The sequence below is a fragment of the Rhinatrema bivittatum genome, chromosome 12, assembly GCF_901001135.1.
Source record: "Rhinatrema bivittatum chromosome 12, aRhiBiv1.1, whole genome shotgun sequence".
NCBI lineage: Eukaryota > Metazoa > Chordata > Amphibia > Gymnophiona > Rhinatrematidae > Rhinatrema > Rhinatrema bivittatum.
In genome coordinates this window covers 72996788-73020152 of record NC_042626.1, presented here as the reverse complement: position 1 = coordinate 73020152, position 23365 = coordinate 72996788, and the positions used below count along the sequence as shown (strand labels likewise).

General features: G+C 49.5%; 1 protein-coding gene across 1 annotated transcript in view; it reads right to left on the bottom strand.

Moving 5' to 3' along the window:
• MED24 (mediator complex subunit 24) overlaps positions 1-23365 on the bottom strand; it is a 134263-nt gene that overhangs the window by 72443 nt on the left and 38455 nt on the right. The window contains exons 8-10 of the mRNA XM_029572517.1: positions 17965-18078; positions 9914-9961; positions 9717-9799 (exon numbers count right to left, since the gene is read on the bottom strand). Coding sequence (XP_029428377.1) covers positions 9717-9799; positions 9914-9961; positions 17965-18078 — 245 coding nt within the window. The remainder of the gene's footprint in view (positions 1-9716; positions 9800-9913; positions 9962-17964; positions 18079-23365) is intronic.

Here is a 23365-nt window from a genome sequence, read left to right as displayed (position 1 = left end):
CTAGGCTCCTGAGGTCTGCTTGCCTCTTGCCTCTTGCTGCATGCCTTCATCCTGCCTGCCAGGCTGCAAACACTCCCTGGAGTTTCTCTGACAGGGCCTTGGGAACGAGTGGCTCTTCTAATGCCTGCCTCGCTCTCAGAGGATCCTTCCCCTCTCCTAGCATATTCCTGGCATAGCATGGCTGAATCAAACTAAACACGACTGGTGCCACAGGCCTGACACAGTTACCTGTACTCAGAGGCTGCCGCCATTACGCTTCCATGCGGCGGAGACTGCCTGCCGCACTAAAACGTCAGCCTGATCGCGGCACGAATTCACCACCGAATACACAGCCCCGACACTCTACCAGAGCTAAACACTGCCCTGCCTCTCTGGCCAGCGCCAACATTCAGCCTCCACCCTCCCCCCCCCCCCCCCCATGAAGGCCCACTATGCTACTGCACAGCCCAACAGCCAGCCGCTCACTCCTCTTTTTTTTTTTTTTTAAAGACACAGTGGCCACTAAAGAATAAATAAGGTTACAAGAAAAACGCCCCATCCCTTGATCAATAACTCCCAAATTGAACACCTAAGGTAATGTGCAACTAACCTCACTTACTACCCCCAGCCTATATGTAACAGTCTCCTTCTCTTATATGTATCAACAACATCATATGTTATTAACATTGCTGTCATAGAAGATTGCTAATAAGTAATAATAATTCTATATGTAACCAACACTCAAACCCCAAAACCTCTTTCTGTAAGATATTTTGCTAAGTTGATGTTTGTAACCAATCTTATGTCACAACCACTGTAAACCGTTCTGATGGCGAAACCGAATGACGGTATACAAAACAGGTTAAAATAAATAAACAAACCCCAGGTAGAATAAAGTACTTCCCTGCTGCCAGAGAAAGTCTCAGGGAAGAAGCCTTCAGAAGGAAAGAGGGAACCAGGTCCCCTGGTTTTCAGACCCCTGGATGTTGTGGGCTAAAGCTGCTGAGGGAATGCTAACTCCCTGCTCTCCTGGCTCAACCTGAGGGATGGTCCACAAAGCTACCTAACACCTCAAGGAGTGTCTCCTGAAAACTTTTCTTCTCTCTAATCTACAACTTTCTCTCGTATTTTTTTCCCCTAACTCAGACTGCAGGTTTGCACCTCTACCATCTAAGAGAGAAATACTGAGGGATGGAGAAATTACTTACCTGATAATTTTGTTTTCCTTAGTGTAGACAGATGGACTCAGGATCAATGAGTTATGTGCTCTCCTGCTGGCAGATGGAGACGGAGTCAGGTTTCAAAGCTGAGGTCACTCTAGATAACCCCTGCAGTAACCTCAGCTCTTCAGTAATCTCTTCCAAAGCCACTGTGGGCACACTATTGAAAAACTTGAATACAATTTAATAACCTGATTAAAACTGGTGGCCGTAACTGTACTCAGCCAAACATAAGCGCTGAATCCCAGCAATATTACAGATGCCCAGATCTAGGGATAGGGTGATGGCTTACTACCTGTAACCTCTTTGGGATAGAGATTCATGTGGGATTCCTTGGCACGGTTCATGGGCAGCCGTGGGTGGAATGCTGAATCCAGCCGTCTACACTAAAGAAAACAAAATTATCATGTAAGTAATTTCTCCATTTCCTACCATGTAGCCAGATGGACTCAGGACCAATGGGATGTACAAAAGCTACTCCCGATTGGAGCGGGAAGCTGCCTGTGGTCCGGTTAGCACTGCCCTCGCAAAGGCTGCGTTTTCTCGAGCTTGGATGTCCAGGCAATAGAACATGGAGAAGGTGCAAAGGTGCTCAGCAGAGATCGACGGGAGACATAGAAACATAGAAATGACGGCAGAAGACCAAATGGTTCATCCAGTCTGCCCAGCAAGCTTTCACACTTTTTTTTTCCATACTTTTCTGTTACTCTTGTCCCTTTAAATAACTTTTTGGTCTATTTCCCTTCCACCCCTGCCATCGTAGATAGCAGTGCTGGAGCTGCATCTAAGTGAAGTATCTAGCTAATTGGTTTGGGGTAGTAACCACCATAATAAGCAAGCAACTCCCACGCTTGTTTACCCAGCCTGTGCAACTCAGTCCTTGTTGGTTGTTTGAATAAAAATCATCTTTTCTTCATTCCCCCTGTTGCTGAAGCAGTGAGCTGCGCTGGATATGTATTCTAAGTGAAGTATCAGGCTTGATTCAGGGTAGTAACCGCCGTAACAAGCAAGCTACACCCATGCTTATTTGTTTTACCCAGACTATGTAATTCAGACCTTGTTGGTAATTGTCTGAATATAAATCTTTTCTTCATTCCCCCTGCCACTGAAGCAGAGAGTTATGCTGGATATGCATTGAAAGTGAAGTATCAGGCATTTTTTGTCTGGGGTAGTAACCGCCGTAACAAGCAAGCTACTCCCCTGCTTTTATGTGGGTGCAAATCCTTTTTTCCACATTTCCTCTTGCTGTTGAAGCATAGAGCAATGTTGGAGTTGCATTAACCGTGTGTATGTTTAATGAATAAGGATATTAATCTCCAGGTAGTAGTAGTCATTCCCACAAGCCACCCCCATGCCTCTTCTCTTCATTCACATCCTCTAGACTTTATGGATCTACAGTATTTATCCCACGCCCCTTTGAAATCCTTCAGTTTTGGTCTTCACCACTTCCTCTGGAAGGGCGTTCCAGGCATCCACCACCCTTCTCCATGAAGAAATACTTCCTGACATTGGTTCGGAGTCTTGTTCCCTGGAGTTTCAAATCGTGACCCCTGGTTCTGCTGATTTTTTTGCAACGGAAAAGGTTTGTCATTGTCTTTGGATCATTAAAACTTTCAAGTATCTGAAAGTCTGTATCATATCAGCCCTGCTCATCCTTTCCTCCAGGATGTACATATTTAGATTCTTCAATCTCTCCTCATAAGTCATTCGATGAAGGCCATCCACCTTTTTGGTCGCCCTTCTCTGGACCGCCTCCATCCTGTCTCTGTCCCTTCAGAGATACGGTCTCCAGAACTGAACACAGTACTCCAGGTGAAGCCTCACCAAGGACCTGTACAAGGGGATAATCACTTTCCTTTTCTTACTCGATATTCCTCTCTCTATGCAGCCCAGCATTCTTCTGCCTTTAGCTATTGCCTTGTCACATAGTGTCTAATGATCTGAAGTCGGCGAAACAATCACCCCAAGGTCTCTCTCCTGCCCCATGCACATCAGCCCTTCTCCCCCCATTGAATACAGTTCTTTCGGATTTCAATCTCAGCTGCCATATCTTCGACCACTCTTCCAGTTTCCTTAAATCCCATCTCATTCTCTCCACTCCTTCCAGCGTGTCCACTCTGTTGCAGATCTTAGTGTCATCCGCAAAAAGACAAAACCTTACCTTCTATCCCTTCCGCAATATTGCTCACAAAGATATTGAACAGGACTGGTCCCAACACGGATCCTTGCGGTACACCACTTAAAACCTCTCTCTCTTCAGAGAAAGTTCCATTTACCATCACGCATTGTTTTCTGTCCGTCAACCAGTTTGCAATCCAGGCCACCACCTTGGCACTCACTCCTAAGCTTCTTATTTTATTCACCAGTCTCCTGTGTGGAACAGTATCAAAAGCTTTGCTGAAGTCCAAGTAGATGACATCGAGTGCTCTTCCTTGATCCAAATTCCTTGGTTACCCAGTCAAAAAAGTCTATCAGTTTTGCCTGACAAGATCTTCCCCTGGTGAATCCATGCTGCCTCTAGTCCAGCAATTCTTCCGACTGTAGATAGTTCACTATTCTTTCTTTTAACAGCGACTCCATTACTTTTCCCACCACTGAGGTAAGGCTAACCGGTTTGTAGTTACCAGCCTCTTCTCTGTTTCCACTCTTGTGAAGCGGGATCACCACGACTCTTCTCCAATCACTCGGCACTACTCCCGTTTCTAGGGATCTATTGAACAGGTCACAAAGTGGACCCACCAGCACATCTCTGAGCTCCCTCAGTATCCTGGGATGAACCTCATCAGGCCTCATGGCTTTGTCCACTTTCAGTTTCCCCAGCTCTTCCCATATATTCTCTACTGAAAATGGAGTTGCATCTACTCCATTCCCCTCCAGTTTCTTGTTAACTAGCGTCGGTCCTTCTCCAGGGTCTTCTTTAGGGAACACAGAACTGAAGTATTTGTTTAATATTTCTGCCATTTCTTCGTCTTTCTCCACACATTGATCCTTTTCACCTTTCAATTTCACTATACCACTTTGAACTTTTCTCCTTTCACTGATGTATCTGAAAAATGTTTTGTCTCCTCTCTTCACCTCTTTGGCAATCCTTTCTTCCGCTTGACTTTTTGCTGTCTTGATTACTTTCTTTGTCTCCCTCAGTTCTACCAGATATTCTTCTTTGTGCTCCTCCCTTTGGGATCCTTTATATTTCTTGAATGCTGTTCTTTTAGCCTTTATTTTGTCAGCAACCTCCTTGGAGAACCAGATAGAAAAGCAAAAGAAAAATGAAACCTAACATATAGATTAGTTGCCTTGGTAAAAGCTCTTTTTAGTTTGGCCCACTGTTGTTCCACATCTCTCTCATTCTCCCAGCCTACTAGTTCTTCCTCCAGGTACTTCCCCATTTCATCAAAGTTCGTGTTTTTGAACTGCAAAAACTTGGGTCCGTGTGCTTCTTTTTCGTATCCTTTTTGTGATATTAAACCATACCGTTTGATGATCACTGGTGCTGAGGTGGGCGCCCACCTGGACATCAGAGACATTATCTCCATTAGTGAGCACTATAATCAAGTATAACTCTCTCGTGAGTTCCATTACCATTTGTTTGAACAAAGCTCCTTGCAGAGAATCCACTATTTTTCTACTATTGTTAGATTCTGCAGATGGGATTCTCCAATCTACATCCGGCAGATTAAAGTCTCCAACAATCACCACTTCTCCCTTCTTTCAAATCTTTTCGATGTCTTCAACCAGATCTCTGTCCAGCTCTTCCTTTTGGTTTGGAGGCCTGTAAACCACTCCATTAAAAATGGATGTCCCATCTTTTTTTTAGGTTGGCCCATAGTGCTTCTTCTTTGCCCCATCTTCCTTGCAGCTCCGATGCTTGGATATTGTTCCTGATATAAAGAGCCACTCCTCCCCCCTTTCCTATCCTCTCTGTCCTTCCTTAACAAGTTATAGCCTGGTATTGCCGTATCCCAATCGTGAGATTCCATGAACCACGTCTCCGTGACAGCAACAATGTCCAAGTCCGTCTCCACCATTAGGGCTTGCAGATCTGGGATTTTATTGCCCAAACTACCAGCATTTGTGCTCATAGATTTCCAGCTTTCCTCGTTCAGGTTGCTGCTGTTCCTGGACTCCTTTTATGACTTATTTAGTTGAGTTTTGTTATCCACTTCTCCCTTTCCCTTTGTGCAAGGGAAAAGATTAGTGCCTTTGATGACAGATTCATCCAGCACAATGAACTTTTTCCTTTGGTTACTGATCTGGAATTCCTGTATGCATTGGGTTTCTTCTTTCTTTTCAGATAACACTTCAATCTTTTTTTCAAGAACTTCTTCAGTATTTAATACAGAGAAGGCTTTTTGTACTTGATACAGTGTGTGACTCTGCATCAGAGGTTCAATTCTATCAAAGCCCTCTGAAATCGTGTTGTTTATTGAGTTCCTTAATGCCCTGTGTGTTGCACAGCTGTCAAGAACAGGTGCCTGTGGGTCACAGGTCTTATCCTACCTGAGCCCACTGTAATCTCTTTATCCTTGACTTTTGGTTTTTCTGTGGTAATGGGGAATTAATTCCTGAATATTGTAAAGAGGATGAGCCTTTCTTCATTGAAGCTAATTTAGCTTTAACTTCAGCCAGCTCTTTTTTCAAGGAAGAGAGTTCTGAACAAATGGGGCAAGCCCTAAGTTTCCAGATAATTTCCCTTAGAATAAAGGCTCCACAATAGTTACATTGGATAGTCCTCATTTTGGTAATTTATTGATGGTTAACACCTAAGGAAATACCAATTTACTAATTTATCTTGTTGCCAATTATGAATTTAGGCAGACTATATCAGGGGTAAGTGGGTAGAGGGGTAGGGTGGGAGGGAGTCAAAACAGTTAACCCTTGGTCACGGATGTTCTCAGGACTCTGTATCTGCAACTGAGTTTAACAAGACCCTCCCCCTGATTGGCTTACTAAGTTAAACTAAGTTAAACCTTTACATAGCTGGACACCAGAATCTTTAGTGCTCCCTGGCTCCACACTGTGCACTGGCCACAATGGATCTGCAGCTTCTCAAAATTTACCTCCCCCAAGCTCTGAGACAGCCACACCGAATCTAGATAGAACAGAACACTTCTAGCTTAGCTTCTGCCCAGGATACTGCCTGGGCCCTAGTGGAATGAGCTTTAACCTGAAAGGGTAATGGTTTCCTGCCTCTACATAAGCTCCAGTGATCACTTCCTTGATCCAGCAAGCTATGATAGCTCGCGAAGCTGCTTTGCCTTGTTTCTTTCCACCGTGAAGAACAAACAAGTGGTCCGTCTTGTGCACTGGTTCTGTAGGTTCTAGGTACCGTACTAAAGCCTACTGATGTTTAAGTGGCGTAGGAGGCGGTAGTCTTCCGTGTCCTTGCGTCTATCTAGGGACGGTAAGGAAATGGACTGGTTCAGGTGAAACTTCGAGACTACCTTTGACAAGGAAGGAAGGGACGGTGCAAAACTGCAACATTCCTGGAATCAACCGGAAGAACGGCTCCTGACATGTCAGCATCTGTAGTTCAGAGATGCAATGAGTCAAGCATATCGCCACCAAGAATGCAGTCTTCAGCGTTAACAGGCGTAGAAACAGAGTGCACAGCAGCCGAAAGGAAGACGCTGCTAAGAAGTCCAATAATAGATTGAGGTTCCATAACGGGGACTGGTCACTTTAAGGGTGGTTGGAGGTGTTTATCTCCTTTTAGGAAATGGGCCATAGCTGTCTTCTGGCCGCCACTACCGAGGCTACTCCTCTGGCCAATATATGCACTTGGTCAGAGCTTGCATACACTAGGAAGGATGCAGCAAGCTGGATCGTCTCTCTGGGATGCACCCCTGAGCTATCTGCCTCTCTCAAAAGAAGCCACCTGGGCACAACAGTAAGCGATCTGCAGTGTCATTGTTGTCACATCAAAGGCTTGCTTAATGATGGACTCCAACCGCCTATCGTGTGCATTCTCCAAGGTCGCTCCTCCCTCTACTGGGATGGTTGTTCACTTCGAGACAGCACAGACCAGGGTGTCCACTTTCGGGAAACCAGACTTTCTTTGGCTGCCAGGTCCAGAGGGTACAAGGCCTCCAAAGGCTTGACCTCCTTTAAAACTGGCTTCCGGAGCATCCCACTCCAGATCAATCAACTCCTGGATGGCTTCCAGCATCGGGAAATTGCAAGAGGCTTTCTGGAGAAACACCAGGATGGGATTCCTTTTTGTACCGACATAGGGTCCATGCCGAGAACTCCCAGAGTCTTCAGGGTCTGGAAGACCAGGACCGGAAATTCATCTCTGTGGAAAAACCGTAGCATGGTCCGGTATGGCTCCAGGCCTGGGGGGATTTCCCCATCCTCCAATGAGTCCGCATCCCCATCGTCATCCGTGGTGTCTGTGTCCCTGTCAGGGATACCCTTGGTGAGGAGAGGCATGTCCTGAGGCATGCTGATAAGGCTTTCCCAGCTGGGGCTCAGTCCGGGCAGGGGCAGCAGCTGACCAAAGCCTCGAAGGCCCTGAAAGAATTCCACCCAGGAGGAACCGGGGTAGGGGCCGCTGACCTGCCCTCTCCCGAGGAGGACGCAGCACCGGGATTGCTCAGATCTAGGGTGCTACCAGATAAGGTCGTGGCTGAGCAATCCTCTGACTGGGAGGGGCCGGGCTTGGAGAAATTCTGAGACTCCCTGGGCTTCCTCACAGTGCTGACACCAGAAGGATTCCAGGTCAGACTGTGCAGTCATAACATGGCAGGCAGCACGAAGGGAGTGCCGCTTGTGCTTTTTTGTTGCCAGAGCCATAGTTAACTGTAGCTTGTGCTTTCAGCCAGTTAGCACCTGAGCTCGAGCGCGCACCAATCCACCCCAATGCGCCTAAGTATAAGCGTCCAGTTGTGCGTGAATGTATGCGTGCACTTATGCGCGCATTAGGCGCACAACAAGGCTGGCCCGCACCGCGTGTACAGACGGTCAATGGGGGAAAATGGCGCCGCACCAAACCGTGCACAAGATGGTGCTGCCGTGGCCTGCCACGTGGAGTGCCCACTGAGTCTGAAGCGGGACCTAGCCCATCAGGGGCTGCTCAACCCACTCAGAAACCCCCTTCCTTTGCCCTAACGGGACCAAGAATTTCGTTGGTACAGCACGCCGAACAAGGAGACTGGAGGAAAGAGTTACCAAAGCTCTTCCACATCTCTGAATCGGAGGAGTTCTTCTTTACTTACCTGGGCTCAGCGCTTACTAGAGAGGATGGAAGTTCTTGGGCTGCGAGTTCATCTTTCAATTGGGATGAAAGACCGTCCAAGTAAATGGCTTGAAGACAGAGAGGGGGGAGAGAGGGGAGGAGGGCATAGGCTGTCACTGCCACATTCGGCTTCCTGCACTCGTTGCCTTTCAGTTGCTTCAGCAGCAAAGTCCATGCTGGCACACCTCTGAGGGATCTCGGAAATCACCTCAGGAATTCTCAACTGGGGGAGGGACCATTAGGTATCACCGCAGGAGAGCGGGGCTCGATCTTTCCCCAATTTAAAGGCAAAATTTCCTCTTCTAAGGAGTAGTGTTCCCGATAGGGAAGGCACAATCCACATCTGCTAGGAGACGGAGAGATACTGAAGGGCTGAGGTCACTGCAGGGGTGTATCTAGGGTGACGTCAGCTTTGAAACCTGACTCAGTCTCCATCTGCTAACAGGGGAACACTTAACCCATTGGTCCTGAATCCATCTGGCTACACGCTAGGAAATTGAGGTGGCACTCTCGGTTAAGTAGCAGTGTCTGAAAAGTTTTTATTCTCTGCCTCCATCTGCAGAACTCACTTGTCTGGACTGGTCTGGGGTACGAACAGGAAATGACACCCAAACCTAAGGGCTGATGTAATAAGCTGATCATTAAAACTGGGCACTGAAATTCAGCACAAAGTTTCTTAATGCACATGCTAAAAACGCAACTCCCAATCCAATAACCAAATGATATGCTAATGCATTGGGGATCATAAAATATATATGTTTTCTATGCAGAAAATCCCAGCTACAAGTCCCAGCACTGGAGCTCCAGCTTCTACATGTCACTGCATTAGCCCTGGAAACTTTACTCCTCCTCAACTAGGAGTTAAGTTTCCAGCACTAAGAAAACAGGGGGTAAGCCAGTGCACCTCTTTGCACTGGGGGGGAGGGTTTAATAGCTATTGTCATCATTAGCAGGGAATTTGCATGAGAGGGCATTAACCTCTACATTGTTGTGCACAAAACTCCTTGCTGCATCAGAGTACAGTTTACGGATTAAAATGTGTGCTCTGCCGAGTGCACCTTGTTAAAATTCCCTTGCTCGATATAGACAAAACCTGACTTGCTGGATCTGCTCACAGATACATCAAAGAGAAAGCAACACATCCACACATACAGTAACACTTGGAGAAAGAGTTTCACACAGACAAATAAATTAGAGGATTTTTTGCTCCTCTCTCCAAATGATGCCGAAGGTGACTTTCTGCATTTTAGAATTTGGGTAGAATATGAGACAAGCAGACTTACTTGCACCTCTGATCAGCTTTATCAAGCAATGGGGTGAGTTTCAGCAGGAACTCAAAGGCACAGTTCACATCTTCTGCAAAATCCTGCAGGAAAAAGTCCAACTCGGTGTCAGAAATTCCCAACAGAGCACAGAATTTGGAATCAAGGCACACCTGGCCAGTTACCAATATATCCCAGACAGGACCCTGGCATCTCACCTTTTCTCCTTGAGGATATTTCTTCAGTTTCACCAAAACCTGTGGAATCTGGAATAAAGAGAGAGGTTTTTCTACTTCCTTTCAACACAAGGCCTTGGGCTACAACAGAAGTCTCCAACCCTGTGAGGAGAGCCTGGTTTTATAAGGCCTCTGACCTCAGGCAGCCATAGGGTAACACTTCATTTTATGACAATACACAAATTCTCCATCTACAGAGCTGTCCCAAAAACAGGCTAACATACATGCACAATACACCCTCTTACTAGATTTCTAAACTATTACGGAGATAATCTGTAGGCTCCCTCCCCAGGTATCTCTCTAGTGCTTGTAATGGAGAGATGAAGGGCTTGGTCTCACTACACTTTCCACAGCTGTTCTCATATTAACCTCCACAAAACCAGATCATGATTATATATGCCACTAACTCGGATCAGTGGATGACAGCGGTCAAAAAAGCAAATAGAAGAGGTCACGTGACAGAGTAAGATGTGATTTCTGTTGCTCCGTGCCACCTCCTGCCACATCTACCTTCCTCACATCCCCTTTTTGTGAGTTTTCGATCTTGTTTTTACTTGGGACTTGTTTTCCACGGCATGTCTGCTCATCTCGCTAAGAGAGACAAGGATAAAGAAAGAGAGAAATCTCGGTTCGGGACAGGAAAGATGGCGGATGTTCTACCAGTTTCCGACTCATGTTGCGCTGATGGTGGACCCTTGGCCCGAGGTGGGGTTGACGTTACCCGCAGGGCAAGCCCTACAGGTCCCCACCGTCGGGAGGCGGAGCAGGCTAGAAGACAGGGCCGACTGGAGCTTCGCCAATACCAGCCCACGTTCCCCTTAGGTTGAGCCCTTGGGTGCCAGAACTGGCTGGACTTAGAGTGGGGAAGATATGGGATAGGAAAATTAGTTTCTTACCTGATAATTTTCGTTCCTGTAGTACCAAGGATCAGTCCAGGACACCTGGGTTGTGACTCCGCACCAGTAGATGGAGACAGACTAAAACTTGTGGGCGGAGCCATATATGCCCCTGTGCCAGTCACAGCCCCTCAGTCATACGTAATGTCAAAGTAGAACACAACCAGAGAAGTAAACAAAACTAGCTAGAAACCGCTAATAGAACGGAGAAAACACCCCTTCTGGAAACGGACTCTCCAACCGAGAGAGCTAACAAGCGGAACAGAGCAAATCAAAACACAGAGCGGACTCTCCATTACTTCAGCGCAGCACTGCGGGCGGGATCCTGGACTGATCCTTGGTACTACAGGAACGAAAATTATCAGGTAAGAAACTAATTTTCCTTTCCCTGTACGTACCAGGATCAGTCCAGGACACCTGGGATGTACCAGAGCTAAATTACCGAGGGTGGGAAGCAGAGAGTCCCGCTCGGAGTACCCTCTCCAAACCCCCCGGAATCGGCAGCCCAGACATCCAGCCGGTAATGCCTGATAAAGGTATGCAACGACTTCCAGGCAGCCGCCCTGCAAATCTCCGGAGGCGACACCTGCGAAGCCTCCGCCCAAGCCGCCGCTTGCGCACGAGTCGAGTGAGCCCTCAGGCCCACGGGAAGCGGTTTTCCCCGCACCAAGGACGCCGAACCGATGGCCTCCTTGAGCCACCGGGCGATCGTTGTGCGAGACGCTGCGGCCCCTTTCTTAGGACCAGAGAACAGGACAAACAGAAGATCTGTGACCCGAAAAGGATTAGTGATCTCCAGATATCGGAGGAGGGACCTCCATACGTCAAGCGTCCGCAATTCCCTCGCTTCTGGAACAGAGGACTCCCCGCCCGCAAAAGCGGGCAGCTCCACCGATTGATTCACGTGAAAAGACGACACCACTTTCGGTAGAAAGGAAGGAACTGTGCGCAAAGAAACTCCGGAATCGGAAATGTGCAAAAAAAGGGTTCCCTACAGGACAGGGCCTGCAACTCGGAAACCCGCCGTGCCGAGGCGATCGCTACCAAGAACGCCATCTTTAGAGTGAGATCCTTAAGAGTCGCGCGTTTCAAGGGCTCAAAAAAGCGCCGCGCATAGGAAGGAGAGAACCCAGTTGAGGTTCCAAGCTGGACAAGGGAGACGCAAACAAGGGCGAAGGTGCTTGGCACCCCGGAGGAAGCGAGAAATGTCCGGGGGGAACCTTACCCCGCAAACAACCAAGCGCCGCCACTTGGACCCGAAGGGAACTGCATGCCAGACCTTTGGCCAGACCAGCCTGGAGGAACGCCAGAATGTCGGAGACGGAATCCGGAGTGGGGTCCACCCACGCTGCACGCACCATTCCTCAATGACCACCCAGACACGGACATACGCCAGAGACGTCGACTGCTTCCTGGAACGCAGCAGCGTGGCTACCACCACAGCTGAGTAACCTGTCCTCTTCAGCCGACTCCTCTCAAAGCCATGCCCCGAGACAGAAATGATCCTCATCCTCTAAACAGACGAGGTCCTGATGGAGCAGGCCCGCCATTCCTTGGAGCCGAAGGGGCGCCGTTACCGCCAGCAGGGCGAGGTCTGCGAACCACGGCCGGCGCGGCCACTCCGGTGCCACCAAGATTACCGTGGCCGGGTGCAATTCTATGCGCCGTAGAATCTTGCCGATCATCGGCCACGGGGGAAACACGTAGAGCAGCACCTCCGTCGTCCAGGGAAGCACCAACGCATCGACGCCTTCCGCCCCCCGTTCGACGTCGACTGTAAAATCGTGGGGCCTTCGCGTTGCGCCACGTGGCCAACAGATCCATGTGGGGCACCCCCCACATTTTGCAAATGAGCAGAAATGCTTCGTCCCCCAACTCCCAAACACCGGGATCCCAACGATGACGGCTGAGAAAATCCGCCTGCACGTTGTCAACTCCCGCAATGGGAGACGCTGCCATGCTGCGGAGATGTAGCTCCGACCAGGCCAACAAGCGCTGAGCGTCCTCCGCCACCTGGGGGCTCCTTGCCCCGCCCTGGCGGTCGATGTATGCCACGGTGGTCGCATTGTCCGACAACACTCGAACTGCCTTCCCCCGCAGCCACGGCAGGAAGGCTTGCAGGGCCAGACGGACCGCTCTGGTCTCTAGGCGATTGATAGACCACTGGGCTTGCGACACGGACCATAGGCCTTGGACCGAGCTCCCCAGGCCGACCGCTCCCCAACCGGAGAGGCTGGCATCCGTGGTCACCACTGTCCAGTTGGGCACCCGAAGAGAGACCCCAGACGACAGATGCTTGGGATCCAGCTACCAGAGCAGGCTGGACCTCGCGTGTCCCGTGAGCGGAAGCGGTAGATGGAATTCCTCCGAGACCAGCTTCCAGCGGGATAGTAAGGATGACTGTAATGGTCGCAGATGAGCCAATGCCCAGGGAACCAGCGCCAGCGTTGAAGCCATAGACCCTAGGACCCTAAGGTAGTCGCAGACCCGCGGTTGGCGGAGAGAAAATAAGCGTCGTACTTGAGCTTGCAGTGTGCACACCCGTTCGTGCGACAGGAACACCTTGCCCTGCTTCGTGTCGAAAAGAGCTTCCAGATATTCCAAGGTTTGCGTGGGTGTCAGATGACTCTTGGCTGTAGTTGACCACCCATCCTAGGGACTGCAGAAGGTGGCTGTAGTTGACCACCCATCCTAGGGACTGCAGAAGGTGGAGGACCCTGGCTACCGCCATCCGACACTGATTCTCGGACTTCGCCCGAATCACTTCGCCCGAATCAACCAATCGTCTAGGTAAGGATGGACCAGGAGACCTTCTCGGCGCAGCAGCGCCGCCACCACGACCCTCACCTTCGTGAATGTACGTGGGGCCGTCGCGAGCCCGAATGGGAGCGCTCGGAACTGGTAATGCCGCCCTAGGATGCAGAACCTGAGGAAGCGTTGGAACAACGGATGAATGCCTTTTGAAGTGAGGAATGCGAAGGCATCGGTTTACCCCTATGAGATCCAGAATCGGTCTGGACGTGCCGTCTTTCTTCGGGACGATGAAGTAGATGGAGTGACGGCCCTTGCCGTGTTGTCTGACCGGGACTGGGGAAATAGCTCCCAAGCCTTCTAAGCGTCGGATAGTGTCGAGCACCGCCGCCTTCTTCTCGGGAGCTTTGCCAAGCCTTCTAAGCGTCGGATGGTGTCGAGCACCGCCGCCTTCTTCTCGGGAGCTTTGCAAGGCGAGACCAGGAACTTGTCCGCTGGAGTGTGAGCAACATCTAACGCGTAGCCGAGTCTTATCACAGTGAGGACCCACTGGCCCAACGTTACACCGGCCCATCTCTTGTAAAATGACATCAACCGCGCCCCGACGTTGGGAACGGCGTGCTGAGGCTGCAGCGGGAGATGGGCCGACCCCCTTTCATCGCTAAGACTTGGGGCGCGGAAGAGACGAAGTACCCTCGGGTCATCGCCGTCTGACGTTTGGCCCTGTCGCGCCTTCTCCTGCGCGGACAGGTCGTCCCCCTCTGGCGGGGGCTCCTGATCTTCCGAGTCCTCCGAGGAGTCAGACGTCACCCTGTCCTCCCTGGGTGGAGCGGCACGCAGCGAGCGATTTACCCTAGTGGGGGCTCGATAGGGCCTCCGCCCGCGGGGGTCCGAGGGTGTCTCCCCCGGTGGTCCTGTGGATGCGGGCGCTTCTGCAGAGTCTTGCGGGCCTTAAAAGCCCTGTGCATGGCCAAAATAAATTCTGATGAAAAGAAGTAGCTGATCCCGCCGAGTCCGAAGCAGTATCATGCCCCCTCACCTGCCCCGCGGGAGGGACTGGGCTGGTGACAGGCCGTTGTGGTGAGAGGGAGGGGGGAAATCTCTAGATCCCTCCCCATCGGGACCGGACACCGCGGGAGCCGGGGACAAATGGCGGCGGCGCCCGCACTAGACACCGCGGGAGCCGGGGACAAAATGGCGGCGGCGCCCGCACTACCCTCAGCCCCGGCAGAGACCCCCACGGAGCGAGCTCCCACCGCGATCGCGATTGAGGTCTGCCGAAGCACGAGCTCCCGGAGAGTTCACGACGATCCCTCCCCCCCCCCCGGGATGCAGGCCGAGCACAGCCCATCCCGGGAGAGGTGCGTGCAGACGGAGCCGCAGGCTGTGCAGGCCGCGCCACGTGGCATGCCTGCCTTGCCTAAGAAACGAAGAAAAAAACCGCGCGAACCGCGCGACGCGACGGGAGAGCGGCGAAAAAACAAACAAACAATGAGGTCGGGGAGCCGCGGCCGAGAGAAAAAGTTCCGTTTGCGAATTTAAACTTTTTTTTTTTTTTTTTTTTTTTTACACGGAAACGCTCACCGGCGCTGTCCCCCGCTGGGTCCTGAAAGGCGGGCCGTCTGGGGTGAGAGATCCAGGCTCCCCGGTATCACCCCGGCTGGGCTATGTCAGGTGGGATCCTCGACCCCGAGCTCCAGCAGTGAGCTCAACGAGGAGGGATGGCCCTCTCGGGGCCTGGCAACCTCCTGGGAGCTCCAACCGGCAGCAGCAAAGATGAAGAAAAAACCAAAACCTTTTTTTTTTTTTTTTTTTTTGAAAACTTAATTAACAACCTGTCTGCCTCCTAAGAGCTTTAAACCTACAACATCCTTAACCGGGCGGTGAGCTATGCACCCGAACCAGCTGCGAAAAGTCTTGGGGCCGCTATGCCGAGCCCCCCCCGCACGGCGGCGATCGTGCGCTGCGGGGATCGAGCCCCCCGAGGCGCCCCGGACGACCCCTCTCCGCCCGGGATGCATGTCGCACACCGGCCGGCGCGGGAAAACCGCGCGCGCCGAGATGCAGGCCCTACAGGCCGAGCCACGAGGCATGCCGGCGAACCGCGGTGAAGAGCGCAACGGGAGAAAAATAAATTTAATCTAAACCGGCCCCCCCGGCCTCCCCCCTGCCAGCGGCACCCCCCCCCCCCCCGGAGCCACACGGAGCGGTGACGCAAAGCAGCAGAGAGCCGAAGCAAGAGAGCCGAAAACAAAAGTAAAACCCCTTTTTTTTTTTTTTTTTTTTTTTTACAAACAACGCTTGTCACTGTCCACGGCCTTGGAGCCCTAGTCCAGCAGGGATGAGTGAAACGGGCTCCCCGGTGTCACCCCTGCCGCTGCTACTGGAAAAGCCGGGTCCTCGACCCTAGCAGCGGCCTCAACCAGGGGGGGGTAGTCCCCTCAGGACCTCACAACCCCCCTGGGAGGCAGGGCGGGTGGGACCTCAGTGACAATCTAGCAAAATCAAAAATCCCAATTAAAACCACTAACTGGCCTAAAATCCAGAAAAGAAATGAACCGACCCTGACGGAAAACCAGAACCAGGGCAGGAAGGAGCTGTGACCGCACCTGCACCATCTACTGGAGACAGAGTAAGACTGAGGGGCTGTGACTGGCACAGGGGCATATATGGCTCCGCCCACAAGTTTTAGTCTGTCTCCATCTACTGGTGCGGAGTCACAACCCAGGTGTCCTGGACTGATCCTGGTACGTACAGGGAAACCCGCATTTCTTATAGGGGTCGGTGTATAAGAACACATCAGCCCTGTTGAATGTGCATTTTGCTTCCTGTACCATTAGGCGTTGCGGATGGGGAAGAAACTGTAAAACTTCTTGTTTGCATGATTGTTGCAATATTAATAAAGATATTTAACTAAAAGCATACAGAATGTTAGGAATGATCTGAAAAGGAATGGAGAATAAACCAGAATTATCACATCGCCTCTGTATTGAGCAATGGCGCAACTGCACCTTGAGCACTGTGTGCAGCTCTGGTCACCCCATCTCAAGAAAGACAGAGCAAAACCTCACAAGATGCAGAGGCGGGCATCCAAAATGATAAAGGGGATGGATGTGGAATCTACTGCAAGAAGACATGATCAAGGCAATTAGTATAGCGAAGAGGTTTGGACAAATTCCTGGAGAAAAAAAAATCCATCACACAAAGCCAGATAGAGTTAAGAAAGCTATTGCTATCCCTGGAAGTGAGTAGGAAGAATTACATTTACTTTTTGGAATCTTGTTGGATGCTGGACTTGATCTGACACAGTAAGGCATTTACTATGCTCTCTCTCTTTTGTGTTAACAAGTATGAAGCCAAACAGAAGCTCAGCACATGGAGATGGAAGGAATGGGTGCCATGTTCAGAAACTATCCCAGCAGATAAGTTTAGTGAGTTTTCAGATTCAGGAGCAGATATAGCAGGAATTAACTTTTGGCTGGCAGGCCAATAAAAGGAATTTAGCATTCCTGTTCAGTCTAGACAAGTGGGTTTTGCATCCCTATCAGCAGATGGAGTCAGAGAACAAAAGCTTTGAGGCACTGCTGCATATCCAAGTGTAACACTGGCAGTCCCTCTGTATTTCTCTGTCTCCGCAGGAGCAAGGGGAGAATAAATAGAGAGCCGCCGGAATGTTAAAACAGCCGAGCCGGAGTAAAGCTGTGCTGTCCCACAGCAATTACCCACCTACTTTTTCTCCTGATGTTCCTGCTATTTAATAAACTTTTTTTTTTTAAACAAAACTAAATTTTATTATACAAGAAAGAAGCATTTCCCTTAAAAATGGCTGCAGGCTCAGGCTGGTCCTCAGGGCAATGGAACTGGGACCCCCAGTTATCAGCCCTGTCCAGCAAAGAAGGACCGAGCAATAAAGGGTCTCCAATCCCCCTGCTCATCCACCTCATGAACAAGGGGGATGAACCCACCAGGATCTAACAAGCCCCTGGGAGGCAATCACTCCTGATCTCTGTAGATTGTCTTTTTTTTTTAAAACTTGGACTGCAGGCTTTGCACCTCCACCATCTGCTAGAGACAGAGAAATACTGAGGGACTGCAGGTGCCACCTGGTGTTAAAATGTCAGTAAAAAACTCTCTCTGTCTCCATCTGCTGGAGGGGAGGCAAAACCCAGGAGTCTGGACTGATCTGGATATGTACTGGGAGCTAACCACATTCTGGTTTACAGATGTCTGTGTGCATGGCCCGTCGCACCCAGATGATCTTGCTCTGGATTATCTCTGGGCATGCATGTCTATCCTACTACTGTAGAGTAGGAACGGAAAACACCCCGCAGTATAGCACTGCTGCTCCTTCCCTCTTTTGACGCCCCTAAGAGATGGCAGAGTTACCTTCAGGAAAGTATAAGCAGTCCACTTGAGCTCTTCTGTTCCTTCCAGGGTTTCGATCAGTCCCACAAAGCAAGCTTTCCAGATCTCCAGGACAAACAGTGGAGAGGGGATACGCTGTGGAGGGGGGGGGGGAAGAAATCACACTGTGCCATTTTCCCTTCATCGTCTGAGCAAGATGCACTCAATGAAACACATTATTGGGACCTTTTACCAATGCATTCAGTATTAACCAACACCTGTTGAAATTTCACCCAAAAATATTCAGGATTGTCAAGTTTCTGTATTACAACCCTTGAATTCCTCTCTTTCCCCTCTCTCATCTCACTCTCCCCCAGCATTCATCACCCTCAATGAATGTCAGCACTCTCTCCTCCCCTTCTCTAGGACTTTCCCCACTCCTCCTCCTCCCTCTCCCTCTCCCTCTAACCCAAACACCCATTCTACTCCCTTCCTCTACTCATCTCCACTACTGTAGCTTGAATCACTCAAATCACCAGCATGGTCTGTCCTTTGCCACTGCTTTCACCTTGCTCATTTCTCAACTTGTGATTTGCCAAGTACATGCATACTTTGGCGAAAGCATAAGCTAAATTTGTTTGCAAAGTGTGCGTGCTGTGAAAAAAAATTTGCCTCTGCACTCAGGCAGGCTAATCCACAGCAGTGGGTTATATGCATCTCTACCAGCGGATGGAGACAGAGCAAAAGCTGATGTCACAGACATCAACCCGCCAGTATTCTCAGTTTCCAGCAGATGGTGGACATGCATTTCTCTTCTGGGGCTTGCTTGTGGTAAAAAAAATTAATGAAAGGAAAGAAGATAGAAGAAATTTTGAACACCAGTGGGTCCCCCCCTCAGTTGAGTGTTTTCAGTTCGGGAGCCTGCCCCAGGCATGGACTTAAAAAGTTTAGCGGTTGAAGCCAGAGGGAAGCTCAGCAATAATGGCTTTTGCCCTCTTCTCCTGTAGCCTGAGACCTTTATCTTTATCTTTTATTGAATTTATTAATCGCCCATATCCTGGGCAATGTACATAAGAACAAACAGCAGTAAAACACAACCTGTTCGTTTTCTCAGTCAGGAAGGCTGAGCTCAGGTAGGAAAAAAAAAAAAAAAAAAAGGGAAAAAGAAGAAAGTTTAAGGAGGGTTTTTTTCCCTTCCTTGCCAGGCTCCACTCGACACTGGGTGCTCAGCATCCCTTCCCCTTTCCATTTCCTATAGAGCGGGTTGAGCTGTGTGGAGGGCCACGGCAGCGTGTTTTCCCGTGTGCTGAAGGGAACGCGTAAGTGCACATGTACTTGTGCGCTTAAGACCGTGGCCTGTATACAGTGTTGGGGGTTATGGTTTGAGCGCATGGTGAGTGTGTACTATTTGAGTGCATGCCGAGCGCCCACTATTTGAACGCCCACCATTTGAGCGCATACTAAGCGCACACTTTCGGAGCGAGTACTGAGCACGGTCTAAGCGCCTCCTATCTGAGCGCCTATTATCGGATTGCCTACCATCTGGGCGCACACTAGCTGAGGGCACACTCTTTGGGTATTTAATGTTTAGGTGCATGCCGTCTGTGCGCGTTCTATCTGGGCACACACTGAGTACATGCTGAATGGAAGATTGCTACCGTGGCCCTTGCCGGAGTGCATTCGCGCATGTTCTCCAAGAATGTATGGTGCCGGGGTCATAGAGGTTTTCAGCATCTAACTTGGCTGGCCTAAAGGTTAAGACACCAGTCCTCAACCTCGCAACCAATACCGGGTGAAGCCCCTTTGGGGGTCCCTTCCAGACAAGCTTCTTTAGCAAGAGTTTGAAATTGTACCTGCTTTAAGGACGTCATATAAAGGAAGTTGGCATTGTGTATATGGTGTAATTATATTTATGTGGCTTACCATATAAGGGCAATAGAGCCACCGCTTTCACTGTGTTTGTGTCAGTTCTGGTTGAACAAGATGATTTGCCTACTATGGTTTTAGTGACGTTGAACCATCCCCTTGGATTAAGATGAGTGGGGCAGAAGGCGATACAACAAATGTACCCCCTCCTTCTTGATTTTCCATGACCAAAACATCTACGAGAGATGTGGGTCAGTCAGACAATGTTAGTCTTGGGCCTATGGGCTCCCAGATGGACCCATCCTCCTTTTTCTGGCTGAAATCCCAAGGTCTTCAGGATTTTTCTGCAGGGTCGCCCAGCGGAGACTCCAGGATCCCATTTTCTGCCACTGCATGCAAGCGCCATGGTGAGGCGGTTCCTGGTGATAATTCAGGAGGCTGTGCTTCCATCAGAGGTCTCAGACAGAGATTTGGGGTTTCTTCCTTCTGGAGTTGAAGCCACATTACACTCTGATCCGAGCTTTTCAAAAAGATGAGTTCCCAGGTTTGTTGTTTCAGACTGAAGATGTTTGGAATGGCTGCGGGTGACTCTGCTGGTGTGCAGAAGGACCTCTTACTGGTCACCCTACGCAAGGTGTCGTGTTTTCTTTCCCCTCCTGGGTACAATTTAAGGCTCTTTGTCCTTGAATGGAGAGCCTCCTAATCTAAATTCACTGGAGGGTGAACTTTAGCGGGATTGTGACACTGGTAAACAGTGAGGGTGCAGTTGTGATTCCCGAAAGTGGATACCAAGTGATCCACCATCCTGATGTCCAGAGGGGCAGCTCTACACGATGATCAGGATAGGTCGGAGTATCTTTAGGCAGGTCTTGCGCCCATGGCAATGCATTTACAGAAGGCATCATGTTGCTCCCTGGTAATCAGTATGGAACTCGAGGGGGCCCGCATTTCAAGCCAACGCAAGCTGTAACTTGATGCAGATGGACGCTAGACGGGGGGCTTCTGCGATTGCGGCTTCACGCCAGCTGTGGCTATTTTCAGGACCAGTTTCACAGAGTTACCTTTTTAGGGTATTCATCTATGATGCATGCTCCAGGCCCATAGTTCCTCCTTCTTCACAATGAAGGTCCAAAGACTCACCTACTGGTTCTGAGGTGGTCCAGGCTACAAAGACCGTTGGGTCCTAGGCATAAGGAATGACTATGCTCTGGATCTCTCTGTTCAATTCTCTACCAAACAGAATGGTGACAGACTACCCTAATAAAGCTGTCAGTCGAAGGCCATCATACTTGTTCCCAGACCGTTTAAAAAAATAAAAAAAAAAAGTGTGGGCTGCTATTCACCTCTTTCTATCATTCTTACGAAAGTTTAGCATCCTTTGTGTTTGACTCCTTCCAAAAAACAAACAAAAAACCCAAAACTCTGCGTTAGAGAATTTCCTCATGTCTGCGTTTCTGACCGAGGCATATCACGCATTTGCCAGGAACATCAGCGTTTCCTGAACTTTGCCGGTCTGGGACGTCATTAGCCCTAGACTTGGTGCTTGCACTCATGAACTCTCTACAAAGTCATGTGGGCCACTTTGGACACCGTCCCCTGTGAGTAGGTGCAATTGCGGCCTATTCATCGTGTGTTGCTCTCCCGGTGGCATCCGCGTCCGCAGGAGTGTGTAGTGTGGTTTCTCTTGCCCCTGAGGATGAGTGTCCAGTTGCAATGGTGACTACAAGCGGATCATCTCAAGGAGAGATTTCCCTGGAGGCACTGGGCTGCTTGGTTCTCATAATCTTTTCTTTTTTTAATTTAGAATTTTATTGAAAGTGTAAACATCAAACAGTATACATAAACAACAACATTTGTCACTGTTAAACATAATGGTTCTCATATCTAATGCAAACTGTCTGAGCTATCAGGAGGCTTGTGCAGTCCGTCCGGTATGTTTGTGCTTCTCCGAGCAACTGGAAGCTCTTCTGGTCATGGGTACTGTCAGACAATGCATAGACAGAGGTCTACATCAATCACATAGGCAGCACAGAAGCCTTTCAACTCCTGATAGCAAATCAGAGTTCTCCAATATCGCAAAAATACTGCGATTCTTCAGTTGGTGGTCTGAGAATACAAAATAATGGTGTTCTCGTTCAGATGTGTCCGCGGAGTAGGATATTATAAACCATCCTGCTTGGAACATAGATAGGCTTCATCTATCTCAAGATTGCTAGCCAGACTGTAGCTGGTGGCTAGAGATTGGCCCTGGAGGCCACGTTTGCTGATCTGCAGAGGCTGCTGGTAGCCACTTCTGTCACCCTGTCGCTCATGAACCTGTGCTAATCCAGGTTCTGGGTGGATTTTGTTTTATAGTTTGGCCCTTGAGAGAGTGCGGTTGCTGGAGTGTGGTCTTCTTCTGCGGTGATTTCGATTTTGCTCCAGGCCCCAGTGTTTTATCTCTCTGGCTTCTTTTAGAGTCTGAGATTTTCCAGGCCTGGTATGAGGAGCAAGATCCTCAACCTCTCAATAATGAAATTCTTACTCTTGGAATTTTTGCCAGAAGATTTGCTTTACCACCCTGAAGGTGCAGGTAGCAACTCTTGCTGGTTTTAGCAGGCGCATGTATTCGGTGGGCCATTATCTTCAAATCAAGAGCTGTCCCAATTCGTTTTTTTTTCCCCCCCATTTAAATTTTTATTGAACAACTTCAGCATATGGAACAGGAAACAAAACATCTTACAAAAAAAGAAAGAAAGCTACATGCAGAAATTAAGAAGCCCTCTTTACCAGCGCACAAGCTTAATAGTACAAAGCCTAAACCCCAGTACATTAATCAGGATTGTAGATGTTAGATGTCCCAGTTCTTGACGGGAGTTAAGTGTTTTCGGCTTCCCGTCGCTACCGGTGTTGTTGCGGGACTTTCATCAGGTCGTCACTGTCTTTGGTGAGTTCTGCCACTGTGTGGGCGTTACTTGCTGCTACTTGCCTTGAAGTAGTTTTCTTTTATCTCGTAGCAATCTGTTCAGCATGGTTCTGGGCTGAGAGACCTTTTTTGCTATGAGCCGTCTTTGTTCCTGCCTCCGGGGGCAATGCAACTTGAGGCTGTGCCTTCCTTCTTGCCGCTTTATTCCTCTGCCCGTGCTGGTGGGGGTCTTGTTTTTTGGGTGCATTGGATGAAATACTTGAAGATTTCTGAATCTTTCAGGTAGTTGGATCGGTTGCTTTTGGTCCATGGTAACACAGGCAGCTATAGCCCGGATGGCGAGATTTCTTCCTCTAGGTAAGTTAGAGCGCATTTAACAGTATTGTGTGCAGAGAGTTGGGTTATTCTCTCCGGAGATGATTTCCCAAGCAGCGACATGATCTTCCTTGTGCATTCCCATACATTACTGCTTGGACGTTTGGGCCCCGTCTTCACGCATGCGGTGCTGACTGCACCGTGGGCAGCCTCCCGCCCTGCTCAGGAATAGCTTTGGCACATCCCACTGATGTGTATTAGCCTGCCTGAGTGCAGAGGAAGGAGAAATTACTACTTACCTGATAATTTCCTTTCCTCTAATCCACAACGCACCCAAGGTTGCCTATTTGCTTTTAG